Source organism: Conger conger, chromosome 4 (assembly GCF_963514075.1).
Source record: "Conger conger chromosome 4, fConCon1.1, whole genome shotgun sequence".
NCBI lineage: Eukaryota > Metazoa > Chordata > Actinopteri > Anguilliformes > Congridae > Conger > Conger conger.
Genome location: NC_083763.1, coordinates 48,742,387 through 48,769,624, shown reverse-complemented (window position 1 = coordinate 48,769,624; position 27,238 = coordinate 48,742,387). Strand labels below are relative to the sequence as shown.

Here is a 27,238-nt window from a genome sequence, read left to right as displayed (position 1 = left end):
TCACAGAGCATCTGTTGTGTGAAAGCAATGCCATATTTGTGAAAATAATGTTACACAATTGAAGAACCATACATTCTTTATTGATATCAAAATGCACATATGTGGAAAATCATTTTGTGTTATTTGCATTCAGGAAGCAATTTATCAGTGATTTGATGCATATCCATATAGAATGCATGCATAACAAATACCTACAACAAACATAAGCATTAACATTTTTTAACAAGTTACTTTTTTTTACTTAGTTACTGTACTAGTAAGTATGTTTTGATATGAAACAGTGGAAATACTGACTTTAGTCTCACCTTTGTTAAAAAATGCTAACTAACTAACTGTGGTGGTTAAGGTACATGACTGGGATGGTGGTTCAATCCCCGGTATAGCCACAATAAGATCCGCACAGCCATTGGGCCCTTGAGCAAGGCCCTTAACCCTGCATTGCTCTAGGGGAGGATTGTCTCCTGCTTAGTCTAATCAACTGTATGTCGTTCTGGATAAGAATGTCTGCCAAATGCCATTAATGTAATTTAATGTAATGTAATGAACTGCCATGTTTGAAGGAGCATTGTTTTACCAATATCCCTCAAGTCCATTGTTCAGTAGGCTACGCAACTTCCTCTCCATACTTGTCGTTTCTGTGTCACAACACCCATATCCCTGTACTTATGCCCATGTGACGTCCCTGAAGATACACAACACGAAGCAGGTTAACAAAAAAAACTAGGCTTCTGTGATATAGCAGGCATTATCACATACAAAAGAAGTTGGCTATTTATTCATAATGAAAAAGTATGCCGGTCTTCATCTCTTCATATCCTGCCCCTACATGCTAAAGATGCAATTCAGAAATGCGTGCAGAAAAACACATCTTTAGATGAGTTTGTCTCATGCCAAAATCTATAATCAGGGCTGACTCCTTTAGCCTTCAGCTCGGAAAAAGTTGGTCTCCAACTCTGAAAACAGATTGAATGTTAGCAAACAAGATCTTACCTAGATCCAAAAGGAAGCACTGCTTGGATCTAGGTAAGATCATTGGTAAGGTACGTGGGCAAACACTAAACAATAATCCTTGAGAAAGAAAATGCCTCTGAAAAAGGGAATGCACTCTGTCTCCAGGTAACAAAATAGATAAAGACCCTTTTGTATGGGCTAGAACAAGGCAAAAATGAATTTCATGTGTCAGATGAACAATGCTATTCAAAACGTTTGACAAAGCCAATGTGGGGATGTCAGAAAAGTGAAGTTCTGTGTCTGATAGGAATCAGAAACTGGTGAATGCAGAATGTTTTTTTTCTTCCACGCACTACAGTATACTCTACCAAAGCAGCCAGCCTTAAACAGGAACAAACCTGGAAATGTAAAAGAGCATATAGGGTATGGCTGTGACTGTTGGGTGAAGGCGTAGGAATGCATTACACTCCCTACAACCGTCACCCTATGCCCTGCATCCTATAGTTTCATACTATAAGAAACAAATAGAACAAATTAGCTGTTGATGCATAGCTTTGGCTTTCTGGTACAATTACTGTGAGAGGGAGAATAGAATCCAGTTATTCTGAATGGATATTTACTTTAAAACCGTAAATCACCAAATCATAAAGCAACCCCAAAGAAAGACAGCAGATCATGTAGCAGTTATAATGCATACACCAAGCCATCCTGATACTGCTGCCTGTTTCACTGAAGAAACTGAGTGGGTTGCAGCGAGGCATAATGGTTTGGAAAATGTGCTTATAACTTAGAGGCTATAGGCTTTATTCCCAGGTGGGGGAACTACTGCCGTGTCCTTAAGTAGGGCATTAGCTTCAATTGCTTCAGTTAATCCTCTTGGAATTTAAGTATAAAGAATGTCAACCGTGTAAGTCACTTTGGATAAGAGTGTTCGTCAAATATCTGAAATGCAGCACAACATTCTAATCTTATGTTAGGAAGAACAAGTTACACCAGCTGGGGTCACTGCAATGCCGTTGTAAAGTTTCAGATGTATTATCTAATGGATGCCAACAATATCAGTTTCTGTTGCATGATGGACAGGAAATGATTAGCCAATTACGACCTTAATTACCTAAATTAACCAAGTCAATTACTTGTGACTGATGTCCATAAATCAGGTCAAATGCGTAATTTCTGTATTTTGCTAGCAAGCCATAATTTGAACAGGCATCTTAAAACTGTTAAGATTCAGGCCCCAAAACTGTATCCTGTTTTGCATTTTCTTGACAACGCTTTAAAACCTGTCTTATTCTACAGTACATGCACCACTTTCCAGACTGCAGTCTTTGCTGACCCGAGGTTCCCGTTTTTTGCTCGTTTTTACACAAGAGGTGCTATCCAGACAGAACGGTTCCTGGCATCAATCCAGCGTATTATGAATACAGAGAGGAAACCAATTTTTCCCCAGACGCTCAAGAAGAGGGAACTAGAAAGTGCTCAATACAGTCAGGAGTGTGATCAATAAAGGAAGGAGCTCTCAAACCATAACCATGGATGTATGAATGTGCACATTCACTTAAAAAAAAACAACAAAAAAGAAAGAAGGAGCTTCTCTTGAAAGTACTTAGATAATATTTATTCACTGAAATCATTTCATATTTATGCTGCAAACATGCGGACAATAAACTCATGTCAGGTACATTTAAAGCAATCAAATCACATGGAACCACTGTCCAAGGTTCAGATGAATTTTTCAGTATACTGCATGTAACAGGGACAACGTAATCAGTATATGTTTTGTACAATTAGTGAAAATTCTACGATACAGAAATATGCAAGCATGTAGTATTGTGCCCGTGCTCACCCTTGAGTTCTTGCAATTTTTGCTCGGTCCTGTGAGCACAAACAGAACATGTTACTATGTGAGAGACTGGCATCCACAGCTGACAATAGGGCTTCCTTCTCTGATTACATATAATGTAGGGGACAGCTGAATATTGAGCTGACTCAATAACTGCGCTACAGTTTATGTAAATAAAAGCATAGTGAACTGATATGATGAATGCTGTATTTCACCATAACCTTTTTATATCCATGACAAAGTACACATTATTTCATTATACCAAGGCTCATAAATTATACCACCAGAAACAAATCTGAATGCCTTTTTGAAATCGGATAATATGCTCATGGATCTTTGACCACCTGATGATAGGTCAAATGGTAATGTTGCTATTACTTAGAAAATACTTGCTTATGGGAATAACTTGAGAAATCTTTTAACCCAGCACCAGATAAATTGTCATATCTGAATGTCATTTTAGTAAACCTTTAGCATATACAAAGTAGTTTTATATATTTAGAAATGGGTTGATTCATTTACAAAACCTGTAGGTTGCCAATGCAAAATAAGCTAAAACAACTGGAAGGGAAACTTAAACCTTTCACAGATCAGCTACTGGTAGTAGCACTGACAGTGCGAAACAAATGACTGACAAAGATGGAATCCAGAGTAAGAGATTTGGTATTGTGCAAGGAGCTGCATTTTGGCTGAACTGTATTTTTATCCCCATACTGAACATTAAATAGTTGCTGGCCAAGCTATTGAATTCTTCCACTCAGCAATTTTCAAAATTCACTGTCGGGGAGCACAAAGAACACATTTCATGAGATAGAGAAGTATACCAATATTTTTTCTCATAGCAAAGCACAGATCTCATTAAATGCAGGTAATAGGGCATGGGCATAGGCTCTTGCACGAAAAGTATTGCAAGGGGAGAAAAAACAATGGAAACAAACAAAATAAAATGCATAAAGTCTGTTGATCTATAATCAATCTCCTAAAGTCAAATAGGTCATGGGATCTCATAACTGAGATCTGTGTTTACAAGCGTGTTTGAGTGTATGCATCTGCAAAGAACCTGTGAAAAGTAGAAATAAACAATAAGGCACATGTTAGTGAAAGGCAATCTCCATTTCTCTTTAATTTTGTCCATTATCTTTTCATTTCAGTGATGTCCTTGGTCTAAAAAAAGAGAAAAATAGGTTGTCGTTGACCAAATAACAGTATAGGTCTTAATGGGTGATCAGGCTTGCACTTCTGACTGCAAATGATCTCATCTCACTTTAATGTTTGAGGAGAGAAGAAGAGCAGAATTCTTAGAAACATGTAATGTAGTATTGCATGGGCCTTGAAAAAGTCTGAACATTTACACTGTTTTCTCTCTAATGCAATAATCTAAACACCTGCAGCCTGCACACACTGGCAGTTCTATGATATTCTGTTGCATTTACAGTGCTTGTGAGACTGCATTTGTTCAAAGCAGTCAGCTGTGTGGTCTGTCCTTCACTAAAATCACTACATTGGTGACAGAAGTGGGTCTTCGAAATGTTAACTTTCATCCCTTCATGAAAGACGGCCATAGGGGACTAATGAACAGAAGAAGATGGCAGCACAGATACCCACCCCACAGCGAGTAAGGTCTAGTGGTAGTAATGAGTACAAAATTCTATTTTCGCTGGCTACAACCCATCCCCCGATGGAGATAGTGGGTTCACTAGTTAGCCCAGTGATAGAGTAGGAGAACCTGCAGCCTGTCAGATGTGAACTGTGGGAACCCTCTACTTGGCATGCCGAACCCTGCTCATGAGTCAGCAACACAGGGACCGCTGGGAGTACAGGCGGAGCTTCCAGCCTCCAAGCTATAGGCACGGGGACCCTCTGTCGGTCCCAGTTCACTAGCCTAACGGACCTAGCTGTTAGCAATGAGCAGGTAAACATGGCAGTTCAGGGAACCCTCCGCTAGCCCCAGTGGGGCAACACTGAACCAGCTAGCCCCAGCCCCAGCTACATATACCAAGCAGAAATGTGTGGCAGTTGGAAGGAAAATGGAGCTTGCAAAATTACTAACACAGTTTAACTTCATTGCGAAGGCAGTGGGCTGGATGGAGCAGGAAAGGGGCGTCAACTAGGCGGCATTCCTGAAAGGCGAGGCACTGCAAGCATTCCTGGACATCAGCGGCAACAAGCCCCAACCCTGCAAGAGCCTTGGCTCAGTGCTGGTCAGACAGTTTGGGGAAGCAATGTAAATCATTGCTCTCAAGGAACAGCTGCACTCAGAAGAGAGGTGATCCGGGGAGATATAGGGTCTATATGCTGCAGATGTGCAGCGGCTAATCCAGCGAGCCAATGCACTCCACAGCGAGCCAAACTGAGCGGCTCAGCAAGAGACAGCCTGATCCTCAACACATTCCTGAGAGGGCTTCGTAATGGGGATCCACAAGGTTTTGCTATACATTTGTATTCTGTAACTAAGCTATCTAGACCCTTGTCAGGTTTAGCCAAAATTTCAAATTTGATCTCCATTGTGACTTTGTGAGGCACATTCTTTTCTGTTTTGCACCGCTAAATTCTAAACTAGGCTACTGCCGGAAAGCCAACTCAGTCACCCGGTCAGTTCCAAATAGTAAGATTTGAATAAACAGGGTTCTAGCATACTGGTGCATGGCCCTAGTTTTGAGGCTAATGTTAAAGTGCATCCGCATAGCCAACCTCAGACTTCCAACTAAGCGCCAGTTCCGCAGCCAGTCAGAACCACAGATGGTAGACAAAGCACAGGGATAAGCGCTAGCCAGTCCTCCTAACAGATAGCAGTAACAGATAGGAGACAATATCACAATATTGTGTTACTCTTTCAAACTAACAACGGCTTAACAGTAAAAAGCTAAAATGCTGCTCACTCATTTAAAAGGACATCCACGCGTATTGATAACCCACTTAGTCTATCTTGTCCCATTCTGCTCCTTAAGCAGTCCTTGATACGTTTTCAGTTTTGAAAACTTGCATTTGTTGAATCATGAAGAATCAAGGTAGCGCACATATCGATAAATTCAGTTGCTAGATTTGCTGCACTGCAATGGCTATCGAGGTTTCAAAAGCCATAGGGGCAGATAGTTTGTTGGATTGAGCTATTACAGAACAACCGCTTTACCCTTAAGCACTGCCCGGGGTAAGAAGCACAACAATGCTGCTAGCCTGTCACAGCACCTCTGGGCCAGTAGTCAGTGCCACCATTATGGGCGTGAGCGAAATGAGGACCAAAAAGGGAACAGGAGACAACCGCTGAGCCCAGGGTCGTTCCTGAACCTGAGCTGACCCCCAATCCTGAGCCCGTCCCTAAGGAGGAGATGCAGCCTGCTCAACTTCTACAGGCTCAGAGAGAGGACCTGAAAGTGGGTCCAGTGCTGCAGTGGCTGCAGGACAGGCGGCAGCCTGTAGTGTCTTGTGTGTCTGTTTTTTCTACAGGGGTGAATTAATTGGTGAGCCAGTGAGACTGCCTGATGCTGCACGAGGGCATGCTGAATAGAAAGTGGCAGGATCTGAGTGTGGTCCCAACTGGCTGCAGCTGGTGGTGCTGCAGTTTATTCATGGGTCGCCTGGGTTTGGTCACTTCACAGTAAACAAGACCTTACACAGGTTTCGCCAGCAGTTCTATTAGGGAAGGGGCCAGGGGATAGTGTGAGAACACCACTCCAGCAACAGTGCAGCAAGGTGCCAATGGAAAGCGTGGCAGTGGACACCCTGTGGCTGTTCCTGGTCATCGCCAGAGGGAACTGTTATGGACTGGTGGCCATGGACTATTTTACAGTGTGACCAGATGCATACATGGTTCCCTCACAGGAAGCGTCAGTGACAGCAGTAAGCCAGGTACCTGATGTGTTTTCCCGGTTTGTGGTGCCTCTAGAGCTGCACTCTGACCAAGGGAGAAATCGCTGAGGTCTGTCACCTCCTCTGCGTCAAGAAAACACCACTCTGCATCCTCAGAGTGACGGACTAGCAAAGTGGTTTAACTGCACACCCATTTGGCGTTAGGACCTGGTCCTGGTCCTGATGCCGTACAGGGCAGATGTGGAGCCCAGCATTCTACTGACTGCATGCCGCTGCCCTTGCTGTTTGGGTGGGAGCTAAGGACGTCCATTGACCTGGCGCTTGGCTGTCCAAAACACAGACCTGCCCCACAGGCCCAGAATATATCTACCAGCTGCAGGTCTGCCTGGACTGCACCCACCAAAGCAGGACAGCAACTATGAGGTCTCCTGCACTGTCCTCCAGCAGCTGTTCAGTGTGATGTACTGGGTCTGCCTGCAGCTTTGATGTCGGGAGGTGTTCCTGCATGTGGGCCGCCTTCCGCAGCAGCCAACACCTGCCAGCACTCATGAGCAGCAGCCATAAACAACGGTTGCACCACCACAACAGTCCGCAGTCACAGCCCTGCAGCCACAGCCCTGCAGCAGCAGTGGAACTTGTGAGAAGGGGCTTGCAGCAAGGTTATTGTAAAGTTTATCAAAGGGAGGAAGGAGAATTAGTGTGGTTGTGGCTGACCGGCTAATGCCCCATTTTCTGTATAATTTATGTGTACAGGTTGTCACTAGATGGCCAGCCTGGGAAGGACGGAAATCCTGCCCGGTTATAAACATGCGTTGTGTTAGTCAGCCTAATCATACACTCAATGGAACATTAGATTGAACAATAGGATTCTCATGGCGATGCCATTTAGTACTTTTAGGGTGGCCTTGCATTTGGTATATATGTCTATGATTTGGTACAGATAATACTTCCTGGTTTATTCAGTCATTCTGTGATTGGACAGTGAGATAAACAGTTAGCCTATGACTGTTATGAGTTTGCCAGATAGGAATATGTATGACAGGTTGTGTTATGAAAATAGCACAGTCCGCGCTCAGGCCAGTTCCAAGGCTGCTGTTCAAAACGCCGTTCTACATTGCCTGTGAATAACAACGAAAATAAGTGGCTGAAAAGAATGTTCGGCCTGTTGCTACAATATTGCCTTTATATCATCTATTTGTGAAAGAAAAAAATAGAAGACGGGAGACTCAAAACAGGTGGGCGATGTCCTCAACTTACAGCTTTTGTGAGAAAACTCCACCTGGGCGGGGAAGTTCTTCAAATCTCGCACGCACGCGGCCTCCTGGAAGCTAGCTGTCACGCGATGAATAGCGAACGACATCAACACGAATGCGGGAAAATCGCAGTCTTTGTTGACATACTGACTGAGACGTTCTGATGTTTCATATCCCTGTATATGTTAAATCTACATTCGCATATAAAATAGGCTCTAGAAGTTAGTTTTTGGCTAGACAGTGGACTGCAGTTATTGCCGCGAAAAAGTGGTTGAGGGACTCGCAGTTACGGAAACTTGACCGGGTGAGATGCATAGCTAACGTCAGTCTGTCATAGAAACTGCTTGCTACATAATTAACGTAGTTAATACTTTTCAACTTTTCAAGCCCGAGGGGGTACGGTTAAACTTTAGTTGAAGATCTATATAGGCCTATGTGAACAGGAAAAAGACGAATAATCATGATAACGCTAGCTAGGTTGCATAAGTTAGTTCACGGGATATTTCACAGTTTTTTAACCTATGCTACAACCCTAACAAAGCATAGTAACTTAGCTAGCACAACTACTTCCGTTTTTTACTCTGTTATGTAGGTGTCTCTATTAAATATTTATCTGGTTAATATTAACATTAATTAAAAACGGACACTGTCTATATAAAACGAGGTGTGTACGTGTGTGAACAATTTAAGAACATCTTTGGCACAGCCGTGTAAGCTTGCCAGGTTAGTGGCCTCTCGTTGGCAATAGCTTCCCCACCAAACTTTGACAGATGAGTACCATGGTTGACCAGTTCAGACCAGCTCCATACGAAACATGATTTAACCAGATCAAGCTATGTTTTGAAACAGCTGGTAGCTGGTCATTTCAAGCTGGTCTAGCTGGATTTTACACCAGGGTGATTATAAATTCCCCATGCCTTTTCCCTGTTGCTTTGAACGGAGCATAAAGTATTCTGCACACTACTTCCTATACAGTTTCAAAGACTAAGCCTGTTAATCTTTGAATGTGCTGATTAAATTGAGGTTGCAGCAAGGTTATAACCGGGTTACAGTCATCATAGAAGCCTAAGGCAGATTTAGCTAGAGACACAAAGCATGCTACCTAGGGTATTTTGCTATGTCGTATTAAGGGGGTATCATAACATCTCAGCATTTAAGAGACAGGTTTCATCAACCTTTTCGACATACTGATTTACGGCTAACAGGAAACCTAGAGCGGTGTTTAGTATGAGCCAGAAAGAAGAGCAGAACCTCTTCTTCCTGAACCTGCCAGACCTGCGGAAGCTGTGCTGTGTCACTCTGAGCCTGCCCTGTGGCTGTGATGTTGGGGAACTGAGGAACACACAGGTGAAGTCATGCAGGTGAGGATAATCTATGTAATTTAAGGGCTATACATTTCCAAGGAAAAGAATAAATTGCTCAACAAATAAATGTTACTACACCATGTTTTTCAGAGAGTTACTATCCCTGTATCCAGACATACTTGCTTCTCCTGCTTTAGAGACATTTGGGGAGATTACTGTTATAATGGCTGTAAGTATGTTGTTGTAATTTCATTTTCATTTTGTAATCCTGTTATGTATTTTAATTAATATCTGTCATACGTTTCTGAGAAAAGTTAAATGAAAGACATAAAGCTTACCCAGTAGGTAAAATCTACAGTCCTGTGCAAATGGCTTAGGTGTCCTAGATGTCTTAATTAGAATTTGGTCTTGGATGTTTATTATTTTGTTTTCTACATCTGTGTCAGTAGAAAAAGCAAATTTGAGATTTAGAAACTTTCCATTTAATACTTTTTGAAAGCATCTTAACAGGATGTTATACATGTGCCCGCATGGATGCTCTTGATATCACCTTAGAGTTAGACAGTATTGTTCATTAAACATCAGCAAGTAGAGCTGTCTGGTCACCTAATCTCATGCCAAGAACTCCAACAATCACACCTCTTTCAAAGTCAGTGGTATCTCCTCTTTTAAATCATATTAACACACACTCCACAAAATCTTTAATGTCAGTTGTATACAACTGATACAACCCCATAATTCAATATTCCAAAGGAAAAAGAAAATGCCTGTACACATGATTCATCTCTGCACATCTCTTTTAGCCATTCAAAATAAAACTAAATCAGGGAGAATGCCAATCAATGGCATTGTTATTTATTGTTATGAAGACTTATTTGACATGATCTCAGTTAAACATACAATATTGTTTGGTCTTCTATAATTATGTACCCTGACAGAGCTATGACACGCAGTATATTAGTATTCTGGCCATGGTTCTTTTTTTCGTCAAATAAGTAGCTTCTGAAGAACAGATGTTACTTATAAAGCCAAAGTAGTCAGTGCACATTCCACAAATTATGTCCTACGCTATACATTGGATGAAAGCCATTGAAAACACTGACAATAAAAGGAAGTTTCTGACATTACATCACCATGGTCATCATTACAAGGTTAACAAGCATATCACAGACATACTTCAATTTGGTAAATTTTTTCCAACATAGAATTCTTCTGTGAATGTTGAGGCTTGTCAAAATGATAGAGAATGATGTGTAGGCATTTTCTTTCACTTTATTCAGACAAAGCAGGAAAGCAGAGCAAGCTACAGAGAAGGCATCGCAATGCAGAGGGTGGCATGCCAAAAATGACCTGATTAAACATTCAGCAGTCAGGGTCATATTTTCTATTTTCTGACCCATATGACAAAAACCAAGCATTTACTAGGTAAAGCATATTGAACCATAGTCCATTCATCACCATGGTTTATAATGGTTTGTTGACATTAGGGTGCTGTCACTGAACACTTCATTGTGCAAACCTTGTTTTTGTTTTAATTATTGCACCCTGCATTATAGTGCTGCAACCTTTATGAAATCGCATTTCCCCCAGATAACCTTTTTCAAAACTGGGATCATCCAAGCTTATACACAGAGACATGGTCTGCAGGTAAGCCCATTTTAATTTATTACAGTGGGACCTTGCAGTATGATGGATTGCTTATTATGGAAAGTTAAATGAATGCTGTATGGGTTATTATTGATTATGTGTCATAACAGCAGAGAAACATTGACAGTTGATAATGATTGTCACAGACTGACTGTGTTGGTACAGATGGGAGTTCCACAGAGGGTCCTCCCCATCACTCTGCAGGTTTGCCTCTCGTACACCCTGACTGTCAAACTCGCTCCAAACTGGAACAAGGTCGGGCAGTTCCTAGTGGCAGGTAGGACCATGTTAGACAATTTTCCAGCCTACACAAAATGTTTGAATAATCAATTCAGAATCCCCTTTGGTTGTGAGATAACCTTAGAACAATAATTTCATCCCCCAAACAACCTGAAAACATTTCTCCAAACAAGTTCTGTCAGAGCCAAGGATAGTATTCCATGCACAATCTACAATCTGACTGGAGTTATGAACATGAACAACCTGTTTTCAAATGGAAGTAACAAAACTAAATAATGTTCGAAGGGCTTTATTTCAGCTCTGGTACAAAGACTGGACGGATCAAGCGCAAGCTCAAGGGTAATTTTGTCTAGCACACGGATAAAATTTTAACATTGTTTACTTTGTGACAGTTTGCAATATTGTTTGTGAGAGAGATGGCAGAGGAAAATAAATATGGTCTGGAATTAAAGCCTAGCTATACACCGCTCACGTTCAAAAAGCACACCTGGGAGGAGCACCCATGTCATCCTGTATAAAACAGCACTTCACACAGTGCAAATGTTTTAAATGTGTTTTAAAGGAGAAAAGACAAATTTTCTGACTGGCCTTGACAAAGTCACACCCTTTCCACACCTTTAGTAAAACCTTCTCCCTGTTGTATATGAATTATACATCACTGCAGAATCTCCACATGTGCTTGTCAGGGCACAGTAGTGTTATGACTAAAGAGTATTTGCAATGTAAAAAGACTGTTCCTACAACACTCCCTGGAATTATAAATAATGGGCAACAGACATCCAGGAAACGAGAAGGATTTTGTACTGCTTTTACATCACCCTATAACTTTCTTGGAATGTTTTGAGAACAAGTCATTGTTGAGAACCTCTGGTTTAGTGCCATGGTTATGTCGGTCGGTCATTTACCGACTGATATTTTTCATAGTTAGCTCTGAGATGACGTTTTATTTAAGATTTTCCACGGTGGTAGTGTATGTGAGCAGGTCTAACCCAATATCAGAGGTGTTACTGATTTACAATAAAATACTAGACATGATAATGTAGCATTTAATGTATATTCAATATATTAACTGTATGAAGCATACATGCGAACTGCTTGTGTTGGCTGTTGGTTTCTGACCACACCCAGTAATGTACAGAATGGTAAACACTACTACTATCATAGCTCAGAGCCAGCAGCCTTTTATTTGAAAGACTTGTGTTTACCTGCAACTTCTACAGTATTTGATTTTAAATTGTCCCTTGATTTCAATACAAATATACAGTATGATTACTTAAGCTGATTAGAAGTAATAGATTGAAACTCTTTTTACCATGACAATCACATTTAATAATCATCTTTAATGTTTTTTTCTGCAGGAATGGACTTTCTGTCTTGTTCTGGGAAGCTTAATGCTGTTGGTGGGTATACAGTAATTTTGTGTTTTTAACAAAGGCATTTTAACATTTGTGTTTATTTAAGTGTCAGTCCAGGTATACTACCATTGAGATGTTTAGGGTCACCTTGTCTTTTTCTTCCTTTTGATTTATTATGATCTGATATTAAATCTGATATTTTGTTTTCTCTGTTTGTAATCAAACTGTTGGCAGCAGCATGATGGATTGAGGCTCATTTGATACCTAGGACCCTTAATGACTTAAAGACAACAAATGTGTTCCATACTGTATCAGCATAATTCCCTTTGAGATCCATTCAAATGCAAAGAGTTTTAGTAGCACTTGTAGGACAACCTGAAAATAATATATCCAGACTCTGATGATGTTGATGGGTCACAGACATCAGGAAGTCATGGCATGTTTTATTTGACATGTTAATTTGTTTCAAACATTGAAATGGACAACATATAAAACATGCTCAGAAAAAGCAGAACAAGACAAGCTGGTTTTGAACGGTATCTTCTTACATTACAAGATTAGGTTGTATGGAGTAAATGCAACATAGCACCATGTGAAAAGGACATATTGCTATAAAATGTATCAAAATATCAGCAGATGATGTCTAGATGGATCAATTTTGACCCATAGCACCACAGATGTCATGATGATTGAATGAAGTCCCACGCAGTTCTAGAGAAGTTGGTAACATATTCACCTCTTGTCTTCAGTGTAACAAATATAACCGTTGACAATTTTGTACTAAAAACAAGTGGTATATAGTAAAATATATGTGTTCTTGTGACCACAAATACAAATGTTATGTTTTCGAATGAATAACAAGTTAGTTATGAAGTAGAACTCTTATCTTGGATCATAATCATTGCTTTATGAGTGCTAATGTTAAATCCAGTTGGGTCAAAAAACAATTATGCCACATTCTAACACAATAGGAAGGTTAAAAATTAATTGTTGACACAATGCCGACATTGTATTTGTTATTATAGTACAGTGCAAGGTACAACCTTTTTCCCCCTGCTGAGATTGAAGTTAGACATAAAGCAGGCAAAGAATCAACGTCAGCTAAGTGGAAGTATTTCTCACACCGCTTAGAAAGAACAGCCCTATGACAAGCCAAAGGTATTTTATTATCGAGAGGGTTGCAATGTGAGGTATGCAAGTGGGTCAGGATCTTAGACAGGATGTGGCCATTAAGACTGAGGCCACTTTCACATTCCTCACATGCGTGTACACGGGGTTCACGGAGGCTGTGTTTCTCTTGACAGCCATGCAGCTGAGTGTCAGCGAGAGCCAGCTGTGTCTCAGCGTGGAGGCCAACACAGTCCGACTCCCACCCGCCACGGTGAGTGGCGTCCATCTGTACGGGCCCGCGTTCAGAAATAAACTGTTGCGGTGAACCGCCATGAGGTTAAAGCAAAATCACATTCACTCCAGGTGCACTGTAGCACAATTCAGTTAATTTTGCTCCATCGTAAACTGTCTGTCAAAACTGGTGACATTTACGTGGTTATGACATCATGAAATCATATGGCGGCAATGAACAGACCTCACAGTTTTGTCAGTGTGAGGAAAATAAATGAAATAATAAATCAATTATTTCAAGTGACACAGGAAGCACAAGCAACACAACACGGCGCAACACATTCTGACTGAATTGTTGGATAGTAAGCTGTTGATCTCTGAATACAGTGTTGGTGGTTGTATTTGTTTCTGGCCAGCTGGAGGACTTCGACATTGCTCCCAATGAGATGAGGAGTTTCCACAACAGCAGGGAAGCAGTGATTCATTCCTTCTCTTTGCCAAGTAATTGGTGCTACATTCTTCCCAGGTATCCTCTTTCAATTAGCCACCTGTTGCAAGCTGTCTTTGTGTGTGTGTGTGTGTGTGTGTGTGTGTGTGTGTGTGTGTGTGTGTGTAGTGGAGGCTTTAGGAGAATGTGAAGTAACAAAACTTCTACTTTGCTACAATACTATGAAAGAGGAAATGCCACTCTGAATTATTCTTGTAGTGAATACTTGGTTATCTCAATGGTTGTATTTGTGTCCAGTCTATATTTTTGAGACACCGAAAACTAACGTGATATTCCACTGTCCGCAGTATGAAGAGGGGTCAGATCATTAGCATCAGTCACCAGATGCCCACAGAGTGCCCCTTCCAGTCGTACGCTGACATACGGAAACATTGGAGCAGTCTGGTACAGTGCAGTCACAGTCAGCCGTGCAGCTTGGTCACCATCAGCAGTGCAAATTACAGTCACAGTCAGCAGTGCAGCTTGGTCACCATCAGCAGTGCAAATTACAGTCACAGTCAGCAGTGCAGCTTGGTCACCATCAGCAGTGCAAATTACAGTCACAGTCAGCAGTGCAGCTTAGTCACCATCAGCAGTGCAAATTACAGTCACAGTCAACAGTGCAAATTACAGTCACAGTCAACAGTGCAAATTAGTCACAGTCAGCAGTGCAAATTAGTCACAGTCAGCAGTGCAAATTACAGTTATAGTCAGCTGTGCAAATTACAGTGACAGTCAGCAGTGCAGCTTAGTCACCATCAGCAGTGCAAATTAGTCACAGTCAGCAGTGCAAATTACCGTTATAGTCAGCAGTGCAAATTACAATCACAGTGAGTAGTGCAAATCTTTGGTACCGTTTAGCAAGCTACTAAAACTAGTCACCTACACTGACTTTCATATAGCCGTCTTTCTGTGGCAGAACTTACACTTCGATATGTCCAATACATTCTCTCTTCTACTTTTTAATCCCTTTCCATTCAACACACCTTAGACAAACCTTTCATTTCTTTACCCAACCCTGTTGAGATTCAGTGGATTTGGGTTGGGTCATTATTTCTGTAAAAAATTGGACAGGATATTAGACTGTATAATTTGGCGTTTGTAAACGCAGTTAAATGAAGCCGAGAAGTGGTCTTTGCACATGCTTGTATACAGTAGGCTACCCTCTAGCTACTGTATGTGGTTTTTAGGGGATTTGTCAATCAGCCAGTCTATTTTTCAGGATTAACTTTTGAAACTCACCGTTTCATTGAATTATGCTAAGAGTTTATGTCAATCACATTCATTTTGTCTAGTCTAATGTTCTGTCTCAGTAATGCCTATTCCAGTAACCTGTGTTGATGTGCTGATTCATAAGAAAAAACTATTTTGTATGTACTGTAGATTGTAGAGTGTAAGCGTTTAGATTCCAGCTTTTCGTACTCAGGACCCTGCTCATTTTCATTGCCTCTGGTGCAGTATGGGTACCGGCTCCCCCGAGTGGATGAGCAAGATGTGACCTACTGCAGTGTATACTTCAAGCTGGTTGGAGAGAGGCTCTTCACGTATCCTTTCACATGTCTGCCATCACCAAGAACGAGATGTTGGAGCGAGAAGTGTGCTGTTTGATTCATCTTTCACGACTGCTCCTAAATTTATGAATTCTAAAAGTCTTGGTAATGAAATTCAGCCTGTTTGTTCCATTTCCATCACAAAAATCCCCCTGCCTGTCAATACGCAGGAGGTACTGGTTATTCAGAGACTTGAATTAGCCTGTGGGTGGAAACTCATGCAAACTCCACACAGAACGGGTCCTTCTTGCTATGAGGCACCAGTGCTATTCACTGCCCCACACTGTAAGCAATTTTTTGTCAAATACAAGTTAGGTAACCATAATTTATCAGCCAATGTACTGGTCGTCAGGAAGTCATTTGGTTTCCAGTTCGATCCCTCGTTCTGGGTGTGTAGCAGGACACATAACCCCCAATAGCTGGTTGGTGCTTTGCATGGCAGCCTATCGCCATTGGTGAGTTTGTGTGTGTGTGTGTGTGTGTGTGTGTGTGTGTGTGAATGGGTTCATTGTAAAGGGCTTTGGATAGTGCTATATAAATGCAGTCCATTTACCATATGATTGTGAAGATTAACGTGTCAATACAATGTTACTGGAGTATGTATAAAACAATATATAAAACCCTTGACAACTTAAGACTGAGCTTGCGCATTTTATATATACACTCAGTCACCACTTTATTAGGTAGACACCAGCTTGTTAATTCAAATATTTAATCAGCCAATCATGTGGCACCAACTAAATGCATAAAAGCATGCACATGTGGTCAAGAGGTTCAGAAATGTGATTTAAGTGACTTTGACTGTGGAATGATTTTTGGTGCCAGACAGGGTGGTTTGAGTATCTAAGAAACTGCTGATCTCCTTGGATTTTCACGCACAGCAGTCTCTAGAGTTTGCAGAGAATGGTGAGAAAAACAAGACATCCATTGAGCAGCAGTTCTAAGGGCAGAAACGCCTTGTTAATGAGAGAGGTCAGAGGAGAAGGGCCAGACTGGTCAAAGCTGGCAGGAAGGTGACAGTAATGCAAATAATTACACATTACAACAGTGGTATGCAGAAGAGCATCTCTGAACACACAATGCCTCAAACCTTTTAAGTGGATAGGCTACAGCAGAAGACTAAATAAGTTTAATAAATCCCTAATAAAGTGCTCACTGAGTGTATATGTTGACTTTCTGAACAAATGATTATTTTGACACCCTGTTCATTTTTACCAACCAATTTTCCATCAGCAACAAACATACAGACGCTCACTTTTTACTTTTTGGCAATAACCTGGCAAAAAGGGCTTTGTTTTTCAGAGTTTCTGATCCTCTAACGCTAGACCCTGAGTCATTTATTGCCAAGATAAAGCAGCCTAGCACAGAGCCCCGGGACAATGTTGCCAGCCTTTTCAGAATGTGGTTTTCATTACGAGAGGAAGAACGGTAATTTCATGCAGACTCTGTAGGGGCTGATGCTCTTTGTAAGGTCTGAGATCTGTGTTTGTATGAATAAGGCTGCAGACTTAGCGGGGATTACATTACAAGTTGTGTGTGAGGTCATGTGGAATGAGTAATGTGTATTTTGCGCTTAAGGAAGTTTGCTTGAACGTGTATTAAGAAAATAATCAATTTGTCACACTCTACTTGAGAAAGACATGTATTGATAGATGCATGCTGTCTATCTGCAATAGATGGATGGATAGAAGTACAAACAGACAAATACATTCAGTGATTGATATGGATAGTCATACTGTGTGAAAATCCCTCAAAGACTGCACATATGTTCTGTTTTGATTTATGTATCAGTCTTTTCTCATGTCCTTAACCCTGGCTTAGATACCCCCTGTGCTGCATCAGGGCTCTGCCCATTCAGCGCTTTCCCAGGATCGACCTGCAGGGGGCACTGAGTTCCTTCTTGTTAGACCTGAGACCTAATCTCCAGAGTGTATGTGGCTTCACCATCCGCATGACAAGCAAGCCCTGCTACCCCACCACCAGCCTCACTACCACTAGCTCACAGGTACAGGAGACCTATCCATGTACACTTGTGTACACACACACACACACACCAAACATATTCACAAGCACTCACACTGACACGTACACAGTTTGGTGATCCAACTCTGTTGGATTGTGGGAAACTCCAGATTGTGTTTATTTTTAGAACTGAAAATGTTGATTGATTCCTGGTCTCTGTTCTCTACAGAGAATGAGAGCTATCATAATTGTTTTGTTCTTTCAAATCTTTAATTAATTGTGAAAGGACTATATATTGGGGTTAAATCTGGAATGTTCAAAATGATCATATTTGTTTTTTGTTTGCAAATACTGATGAACAACAGATAGAGATGCAAAACAAGAACCAATTTTACACTGGTTTAGTCAATGGCTATTGAATACTTATTTAATTCAACTTTCCTTGTTCATGTTAGCTCCAGCCCAGACTGTGATAATAACATAACAGTTGCTTATGTAGTATTTTTATTCTTATAAACCTCCAACCCCCAGAAAGTCTGTTATTAAGCATATTTGTGTAATATCTGGAACATGGTTCAGACGAAAGCCTGAACATGATAGTTTTTTTTTATGTCATCAAATTTTCATTCTACGAGAACATAGGAAAAGGAGTAGAAAAACATGTGTTTCATTTTTTCCTCTGGTGTCGGAAAAATAAGGATTAATGGTTCAACACTGTGAATGTATTTCTTGTCCTGGGGCAAGAACCCTTTGTCTTTCTCTTGGCTATGTGAGAGCGGACTTTGGCAAATGTCTCTGAGTGCTCACACTTGGTTGAATATGGAATATTTTCTTCTAAAATACTTAAGTGATTTGTCCAATCTGTGAGAAAGAAATTATAATTCTGAGGTGAAACAATAGTAGACGCCACATTAGGTCATTTCCTGCGGTCTGTTGCAGTCTACAGATGGAGAAAGTCTCTGCCAGAGCTAAGCGTATTATATTTATATTTGTCCGGGGAGCAGCTGGGTTATTTGACAAATGATGTGCCATATGATTGAACAATAAATCTCTACTCTTGAGCCTGCACAGATGTCTGTAAGGCCAATTTGGTGATGTACATCCTGGCGTGCGGTGCTCACAGTGACTTCTATGCTATAAGTTAAAGGAAACAAGGCCATTTAATTTGCATTTGTTTAGTATGCACAAGTGTATTCTCGATGGCACCTGGTTATTTTTTATTGAACTTGTTTCTCAGCTTTCTTTCTAAATAATTGATGCGCACTGCGCAAATGCATTATCATATATATGCATGTGAAATGCTATTATCCTATTAGTGTGTTTAGAGCTGCCATCACGACGGGAATTGTGTGTTATACTGCTGCTGTTTCTCCATAATTCTTGTTCTCTGATTGCAGGGTTCCTGCAGCAAACCGGTCAATCTGAAGAGCAGATCCTCCAGCCGGCCGGTGCTAACTCAGCTACCCCCCAGCCTCCCTCGAAATGCCCCATTTGGAGGAGCTGCAGAGGGGCGCTGTCCAAGCCAGCCAGGTGGGCGTAGCATTAGCCACCAGTACAGCGGGGGTGAGGCGGAGGCCCCTCTCACTGATACCACTCCCAAAAACGGGCCTGACTCCACCTCCGCCTCTGCTTTTACCCCTACTCCTGCCCCCGCCCACAGAATCGTGCCCATCTTTAGAAACAAGGCGCTCGAACGACACGTCAACGTCACCAAGATCCTGGCGGAGAGGAGGCAGCAGAGGCGGGAGGAGGGTCTTCATCACCTGCTGGGGTCCGATAGGCCCGCCCCTGGCCCCGCCTTTTCCTCAAAGCGGAAAGCGGATGCCTGCCTCGGGGTGGGGCAGAGCCTGCCTGGCCCCGCCTCTCACCCCAGAGTGGGGAGTCCCTCATGCCTGCAGGGGCATAATAGTGTGGGTGTAGGGAGAGACCATGAGCCCAGAGGGACTGTCCCACAATTCCCTGCCATGAAGACAGAGATTCCTGCAGCAATCCCTAGCAGTGCCGGGGTGAGTCGGGCCGTAGAAACCGCCATCCACCTCATTCCTTGTTGTGGTTATGTTCCAGAGCAGGGGTGTCCAGTCTTATCTGAAAAAGGGCCGGTTTGCGTGCAGATTTTGGTTTTATCCCAGCAGTATGACACCTGACTCTACTTATGAAGGTCTAGATTGGAGACCATGATCAGTTGTCTAGGTGTCATTGTGCTGAGCCAAAACAAAAACGTGCACCCATTCCATTATCATTTTGGATGAGATTGGACATTCCTGTTCCCGTGGCTACACTTCTCACATGATGGTAACATAACATATTCATTTGGTAGAGTTTGTGAAATGTAATTTTTTTTCTCTGTCAAATCTGTCTTTAAACGTATGTATACCGGCATAGATTACTTGGAATATGATACACATGTTTATTACACAGTGCCAAAGTATATCTAAAATTGTTTTGGCTCTTTAAAAGTTTTTTGGCTCCATACTCCAGCACGTTGAACTTTTAAATAAAACAAGGACTATGAAGTTAAAGTGCAGACGTTTAGCTTTTTTGAGGTTTTTACATCCATATTGGGTTAACAGTGGAGGAATTGCAGTTGTTTTTATACAAAGTCCCCACAATTTTAGGGGACAATTGGCTGTTGTTTCTTGGACAGGTGTGTTAAGTTTCATCATTAGTTCATGCATAGAAGAGCTAGTAAAAGGTCAAGAGTTGATTCTGGGAGTGCCTTCTGCATTTCATTTGTCTCTCAACATGAGGACCAAAGAAGTGTCAATGCTAGTAAAGCAGCCATCATTAGGCAGAAAATCTTAATTAATCAATCCGAGACAAAGCCAGGTGTGTCCTGACCAACCGTTTAGTACATTGTTAAGAAGCAAATCGCACCGATGAGCTCAACAATGGCAAACAACCTGACAGACCATGAAAGACCAGTGCAGTGGATGACAGAAGAATCCTTTGAAAACCCCCTTGTAATAGATCAAGAACACTATCCAGGACGTAGATGTGCCAAAGACGACCATCAAGAGAAGACTGCGCCAGCATAACCTCAGGGAGAGTTCACCAGAATTTGCAAACCACTCGCAAGCCTCAAGAATAGAATGGCCAAGTTACAGTTTGCAAAAAAAGACATAAAAAAACCTGTAAATTCTGGAAACTGTACCAGTGTGATGGGAAGAGGAACGTGTGGAGAAAAAAGGAACAGCTTATGATCCAAAGCATACCACCTCATCTGTCAAACATGGTGGAGGGGGTGTTATGGCTTGGGCATGTATGGCTGCCACTTGAACTGGCTCGCTTGTGTTCACTGATGATGTCACTGCTGACGGCAGCAGCAGGATGATGGCGAAGTATTCAGAAACATCTTGTCTGCTCAGATCCAAGCAATTACACAAAACTGATTGGACATATAGCCAAAGCAACCAAGGAGTTTTTTCCTGCCAAAAAGTGGAATGTTCTTGACTGGCCAAGTCAATCACTTGATGCAATTGAGCATTTCACTTGCTGAAGACGAGACTGAAGGCAAAGAGAAACAGGCTAGAGACCTCAGCTCTTCAGCCGCCTGCAGCACAGGCCTGGCAGAGCATCGCCAGAGAAGATAGCCAGCATCTGGTGATGTATATGAGTTGTAGACTTCAGACAGTCAAATCAGCAAAGGATTTCCAACGCAATGTTGAATATGATGACTTTATTTCAGTTAGTGTTCATTTGTCCAATTACTTTTACTCCCCTAAAATTGGGGGGACTATGTATAAAAAGGTCTGTAATTCCTACATGCTTGACCCAATTGGGATGTCAAAACACAAGTTAATTGTCTGTTTGGCTTTGTATATAAAGCACTAAATCCCATGTCATCGTGCGGTCGCAGATTGCGGACCGTTTATGTGCCGCGTTGTGTAAGGGCATAAAACATTTTTACAGTCTCGTGCCATTTTCAACTTCTAGTTACGACTCCCGTTGAAGTGCTGAAACTTGTGTTTATCTCAGGGAGACTGGTTCCAGTCTAAACCGAAGAAACCCAAGGTCAGTGTTGTGGAAGTGGACGTGGAGCATTATGCAAGAAGCCATCAGGTACTGCAGCATGCCCTCTGTTCTGCTGGGTATACTCTGTGTGTGTCCCTCAATGGTGCAGATGCTTACCTGCTACTTGACCCGCACATAAGTCAACGATATTGTTTTAGACATCGGTGTTTAGAGAAGGGCTCGGCAGGATCGCCCTCGGACATCTAAGATGCTGTCAGGTCCCTTAAATCTTTTTCAATGAACAAAAACCAAACAATAAATTTGGGGTTGTCTGGACCAGCTTTGCCAACTCAAGATTTAGGGCATCGGGAGGTCATGTGAGTGCATAAACTTGTCTTCCCACTGCATTTATTATGGTGCGGTCATTCGTGTCATTCATGACGCAGGAATGCATTTCTGGTTAAAGAAAATACACCATAGTTAGCTTGTGGCAAGCTGGGTAGTTTTGTTAAAAAATAGGATTTAAAGCCCATCTATAACAACGAAAAGCCCCGAGAGACTAAACTGTGTTCAAACCTCAAAAGATATATATGACCGCGCCTCACCGCCTTAGAGTATCATAGCGCTTTTGAGATCACAGTTGATCTTGACGGCTGTAAAAGCAAAAGATTGCTTGACATGTACAGATCAAAGACTGTTCTGTTTTCTTGATTGAAGCCTGATAAACATATATTCAGCTGAACTGATGGAGTAGGCCTATGATTTAATGTATCTGGCATGCGACGCCCTCCCTTACTTCATATAGCCATAAAACAGCCTGCCTCAGGAACATAATCCAGATTGTCTATTTGTAATCACTCTCGCTCTGCACTATGGACAGGGTGCCTTTCCATTACAAGAGTAATAATATTTCTGTAGTGCTCAGTGCCAGGGAAAGGTGCTCAGCTGCACTTCCATTATAAATAGATGACTGCCTCTAAGGTGCAAAGCCAAAAGTTCTATGATGTCTGTACGAACAATTAACCGCCTTAAAGTTTCTTTGTGCCATCATTGCATAGTCATACAATTCATTTTGAATGTATTATATGAATACATGTGTAATCAGTGAGCACTTTATTAGGTGTTTATTAGATTTTTTTTTTTTTTGACTTAAGTCTTGCTGCTGTAGCCTATCCATTTTATTTGGCAAGTTGTGTGTTCAGAGATGGTCTTCTGTATACCACTGTTGTAATGTGTGGTTATTTGCATTACTGTCACCTTCCTGTCAACGTTAACCAGTCTGGTCATTCTCTCTCATTAACAAGGCGTTTCCGCCCATAGAACTGCCGCTCACTGGATGTTTTTTTCACACCATTCTCTGCAAATTCTAGAGACTGTTGTGCATGAAAATCCCAGGAGATCAGCCATTTCTGAGATACTCAATCCACCCTGTCTGGCATCAACAATCATTCCACAGTCAAAGTCACTTAGATCACATTTCTTTGGTCTGAAAAACAGCTGAATGTCTTGACCATGTCTGCATGCTTTTATGCATTTAGTTGCTGCCAAATGATTGGCTGATTAAATATGTGCATTTACAAGCTGGTGTACAGGTCTAAATAATGAAGTGATCACTGAGTGTATATATTTGTATGGACTGCATCAATGTACAATATGCAAAATAAATACTAACAATAGTAAAAATGTGGCGGAATTGTATTGATAAATAAAGGTTCTTTCAGAAGCTCTTTCAAGGTTTCTTGCAAAGTGTTTGATAAATCAGTGATCCAAAAATGCCATAAAAAAATTCCAGCATTCAGACTATGTTCAAATGAAATAACATTTAATGAAAGTGTAATTAATTAAATGTTACTTGCACAGAGGTTTCTAGCCCATCTGTTACTTGCCTCACTGTTTGCAAAGAAAAACACTTTAATTGCAGGGTCAAAGTGACAAATATTGAATGCAGACTGTAGAGATTGACAGTCAGCCTTTTGCACTGGTGAGAAAAGAGCTGCCCCTCAAACAAAGGAAGCCGAGGGAAAATAAATGAGGATTGATCGAGCGGAAGGGCTGATCGGGCGATTGACGGATTAGCTCCTCTGCCCGCAGCTGTCAAAGATCAATGCTGCGACGCTGCAGGCCTGGCTGAGGGGACGAGGCGTACCTGTCCGCTCCAAGGACAGGAAGGAGGAGCTGGTCGCCAAGGTCATGCACTGCCTGAGTGAACTGTGAGGACCAGCAGCTCCGGGGTCTGGTCTGGCAGGTTGAGTAACCGGCGCGTTCATACTCGACGCGTTTGCCCTGTTGTTCGTTCCCAAGTCACAAGCTAGTGCCAGTTGCACTTCCCCTTCAACCATTACAGACCAAAGGAATGGTCTGTGGGTCTTTCTGCATTGATTGTAAGGATGACATTAATTTTACCTGAACTTTGTGTTTAATTGAATTAGCACACTTTAGGCCTGATTTGCCAAGACCTTTAGCTTGTACAAAACCAAGAGCATGGCCAAAAACATGATTGTTTCGGATTCAAATACTTTTCTGTGCTCGATTGATCTTGCCTGGTGCGATTGAGCCAACCGACCAATAGCATGGCCAAATACATGATTGTTTTGGATTCAAATACTTTTCTGTGCTTGATTCATCTTGCCTGGTGCGATTGAGCCAACCAAGAGGACCAGAAGGAGAGGTTTGCACTTTTTGAGAGCATTTCATAGGTTCCAGTACATCAGACAAGCTCAGTAAAGTGTTGAGAACACCATAGAAAATTGACCTTGGAAAATTCTGCAGAGTATTTGTTTTGTACCAACTGTTAGTTTTGCATGTGCTGCAAGATTTTGCACATGCTAACGGTCTTAGTAAATCAGGCCATTTCTGCCTCAGTTTTTATCTGTGAACACGAAGGTATGCTCTTCACTTTGGATGTTCTTGTGGTTTCATATTTCCTCATTTGACAATGAGTTGAAACTGTAGTTTTCTCTCTTTAAAGTTTAAAGAACAAAACTGCTCCTTTGTGGTTTTTCCTGCTTTAGAATTCATACCACACTGGGATAAGTAGTCAAAAGCTGTCGAATAAAGGAGTAAGCAATTACTTTTTTTGTAATGATTTGGACTTAGGACACATGAGCCTGCTTTATTGCTAAATGTAAAACACATCATTGGAGAAAATTCAGAGCTTAGTGAATAAATTGTCCTCATATTTTCTTCTTGGAGAACTTTGTCAGGTTATAGTGTAGTAATGTTGGGTATAGTAAGCGGTAAAATGTTAGAGCTGGTTTTTAAGATAACCCTGACTAAACTGAATGTCAAAGAGAGCCATCTGAGCGAAGTGTAGATTCCAGTATCCTTCACTGCAGGCAAGCTACAGAGCTTTCGATCTTTGAAAGGCGAGAGATACATTGCTCAAGTTTATTTTTTAAAGTTTATGCAGGGAAAATCGTTATGACCTAAAATAATCTCTGAAAGGCAGGTTCCTTTCAAGGGTAAGAACATCTTTTCTTTCTCATGGCTATAACATTCTTGGGAGTGAAAATGTTCCATGTATCAAAGCTTCTAATACAAACCAGACTCTTGTTGGTTTTTTCCCCCCCTTGTTAAGAGTAACTGTTATTCATTAGCGTGAGGGCCACTGCTTCACACAGTTCTGCAGATATACTGTACAGCATATGCCACCCTTGTCAGCACCGTTGCATGTTGGTGTTATAATTAGTTGTAACGTGAGATGTGTGTAATAATAGCTGCTTCCCAGTTGACATGGAGCCAGCAAACAAATGTATGTGTTTGTATTCATTGTGTTATTCTTGTTAAAAACAAGCAAAGCCTGCAAGAAGTTTGAGATCAGGCCAGATTGGTTATTTGTCATGGCAATGGGATATCTTCTTGATATTCATGATATTCAATGTAGAAGGGCTTCTCTGTTATCAATATCCACACAACTGAAAATATTTATGAAATGCATTAAAGGTTGTCATACATAGTAGAACAAGTTTACAAGGCTGGATCATTGGCATAGAGATAGCTGCTTATTAAAGTGTTTAATAGAGTGCTGCTTAGCAGTAACCAGGCAGCAACCAACATGCAGTTCTTTTTCTGCCTTTCAAGACACCGTCTTTCATGGCGATTATCATCAACACTGAACCTTTGTTCAGCCGTTTCCAAAAGAGTGGGCCTCATTCTTAGGTGCAAGGCCTATGTGCTTTTGCATATGTGCGAGTGTGTGCGTGTGCATGTGTGTACGTATGTGTGTGTGTCTGCGTGCGTATGTGTGCGTGTGTGTGCATGCACACACGCATGTCGTTATGTGTGCATGCGTGTGTGTGTACGTGTGTGTGTGTGCGTATGTGAACTTGTGTGTGCGTGCATGCACACGTGCATGTCTTTGTGTGCATGCGTGTGCGTGCGTGTGTGTACGTGCACACGTGCATGTCTTTGTGTGTGCATGCGTGTCTGCATGTGCTTGCATGTGTGTTCGTACATACACCAGAGAAACAGGTGTGAGGAATGCAGTGCCGCTGTAGGAACACTGGGAGTAGCTGAAGCTGCTCCAGGAATGTCTGGCGGAGCCGTCACCTGGGGCCAGGATCAGGCATTCCGACAGCAGGGACAGGCCACGTCACGCACTGACCCCATTGCCACGGCAGTGCTCTGTTTACATGATCCATGGCCCCTCGGAGCGTAAGGCAATCCGTCTCAGACTAATGGGGAGGTAATGGCTTTTTGCTGCGTTAAAGTTTATTGGGGCCACCGAGAAAAACATCATTGAGGTTCACCGTAGGTGCAAACCTTTTGAAATTGAATATTGTGCTTAGAAGCACACAGTTCACTTCTTGACCTCCTGCACAGGTTAGAACACATTTGGGCTGGATATAGAGTAAAGGTTTCAGTTTCTTGCTGTTACTTCCAGTTATTTTTCATGCGAATAAGTCATTCTTCATTTTATGAAATTATTAAAATTGCTAGTGTCTGTCCACTGTTGATTGCCTGCAATTTCAGTTAGATGTGCAACAGCCTAATGTTGTACTGTATGTCCCTTGATACCCCAAACAAGCTGGCTTGTTGTCAGGCAAAGCATTTATTTGCATGTGTTACAAGAGATAAATAATTGTTTGGCATCAATCTACCAAAACTTTGATCATTGTTTTCGGATCATTTGTCTTCCATATAAACAGTGTGTTGGAAACTTCCTTGCTGAGATTTATAGATGCCTTATTACTTTCTGTTGGACAGGGAGGAAGACATCTGGGTTCCTTCTTTCTTTGTTCTGATAAGAAAACATTTTTATTTATGACAGGTGTTTAATGTGATTGATTATACATCTATGTGTTATTTTTTCCTTTTAGTTTTTTCTTTATTTCCTCTGTCTGTGCCTGAATTAGACTTGACTCCAGTTAAAATAGTGATGCAAGTGGTGAAAAACATTGAAGTGTTTCATATTGTGGGAGCAATGATACTTCTGGGAAAATAGCGAAATAAAATGTTTAACACGTAGTGTAGTATTCTCCTGACAGATAAAATGAATGGCTCAGGCTCATCTAGAAATCTGAAATGGATCCAGCCAAAATGCTAGTG

General features: G+C 41.6%; 1 protein-coding gene across 1 annotated transcript; it reads left to right on the top strand.

Moving 5' to 3' along the window:
• The first annotated feature begins 8,096 nt into the window (after positions 1 to 8,096).
• Positions 8,097 to 24,248, top strand: LOC133127716 (uncharacterized protein C18orf63-like). Its single transcript, XM_061240805.1, has 14 exons — positions 8,097 to 8,158; positions 9,060 to 9,215; positions 9,309 to 9,387; positions 10,749 to 10,805; positions 10,971 to 11,082; positions 12,404 to 12,445; positions 13,705 to 13,781; positions 14,158 to 14,267; positions 14,537 to 14,633; positions 15,687 to 15,772; positions 17,600 to 17,783; positions 19,138 to 19,746; positions 21,716 to 21,799; positions 23,783 to 24,248. The coding sequence occupies exons 2-14, from the start codon at positions 9,082 to 9,084 to the stop codon at positions 23,903 to 23,905; spliced, it is 1,794 nt and encodes a 597-aa protein (XP_061096789.1). The 5' UTR covers positions 8,097 to 8,158; positions 9,060 to 9,081; the 3' UTR covers positions 23,906 to 24,248.
• The last annotated feature ends 2,990 nt before the right edge of the window (positions 24,249 to 27,238 follow it).

Excerpts from the sequence above, each read along its gene's own strand:
- LOC133127716 (XM_061240805.1), top strand. The coding sequence starts at position 9,082 with ATGAGCCAGAAAGAAGAGCAGAACCTCTTCTTCCTGAACCTGCCAGAC. Across the intron at positions 11,083-12,403 it reads CGGGCAGTTCCTAGTGGCAG|GAATGGACTTTCTGTCTTGT; the intron begins GTAGGACCATGT and ends TTTTTTCTGCAG. Across the intron at positions 14,634-15,686 it reads GGAAACATTGGAGCAGTCTG|TATGGGTACCGGCTCCCCCG; the intron begins GTACAGTGCAGT and ends CCTCTGGTGCAG.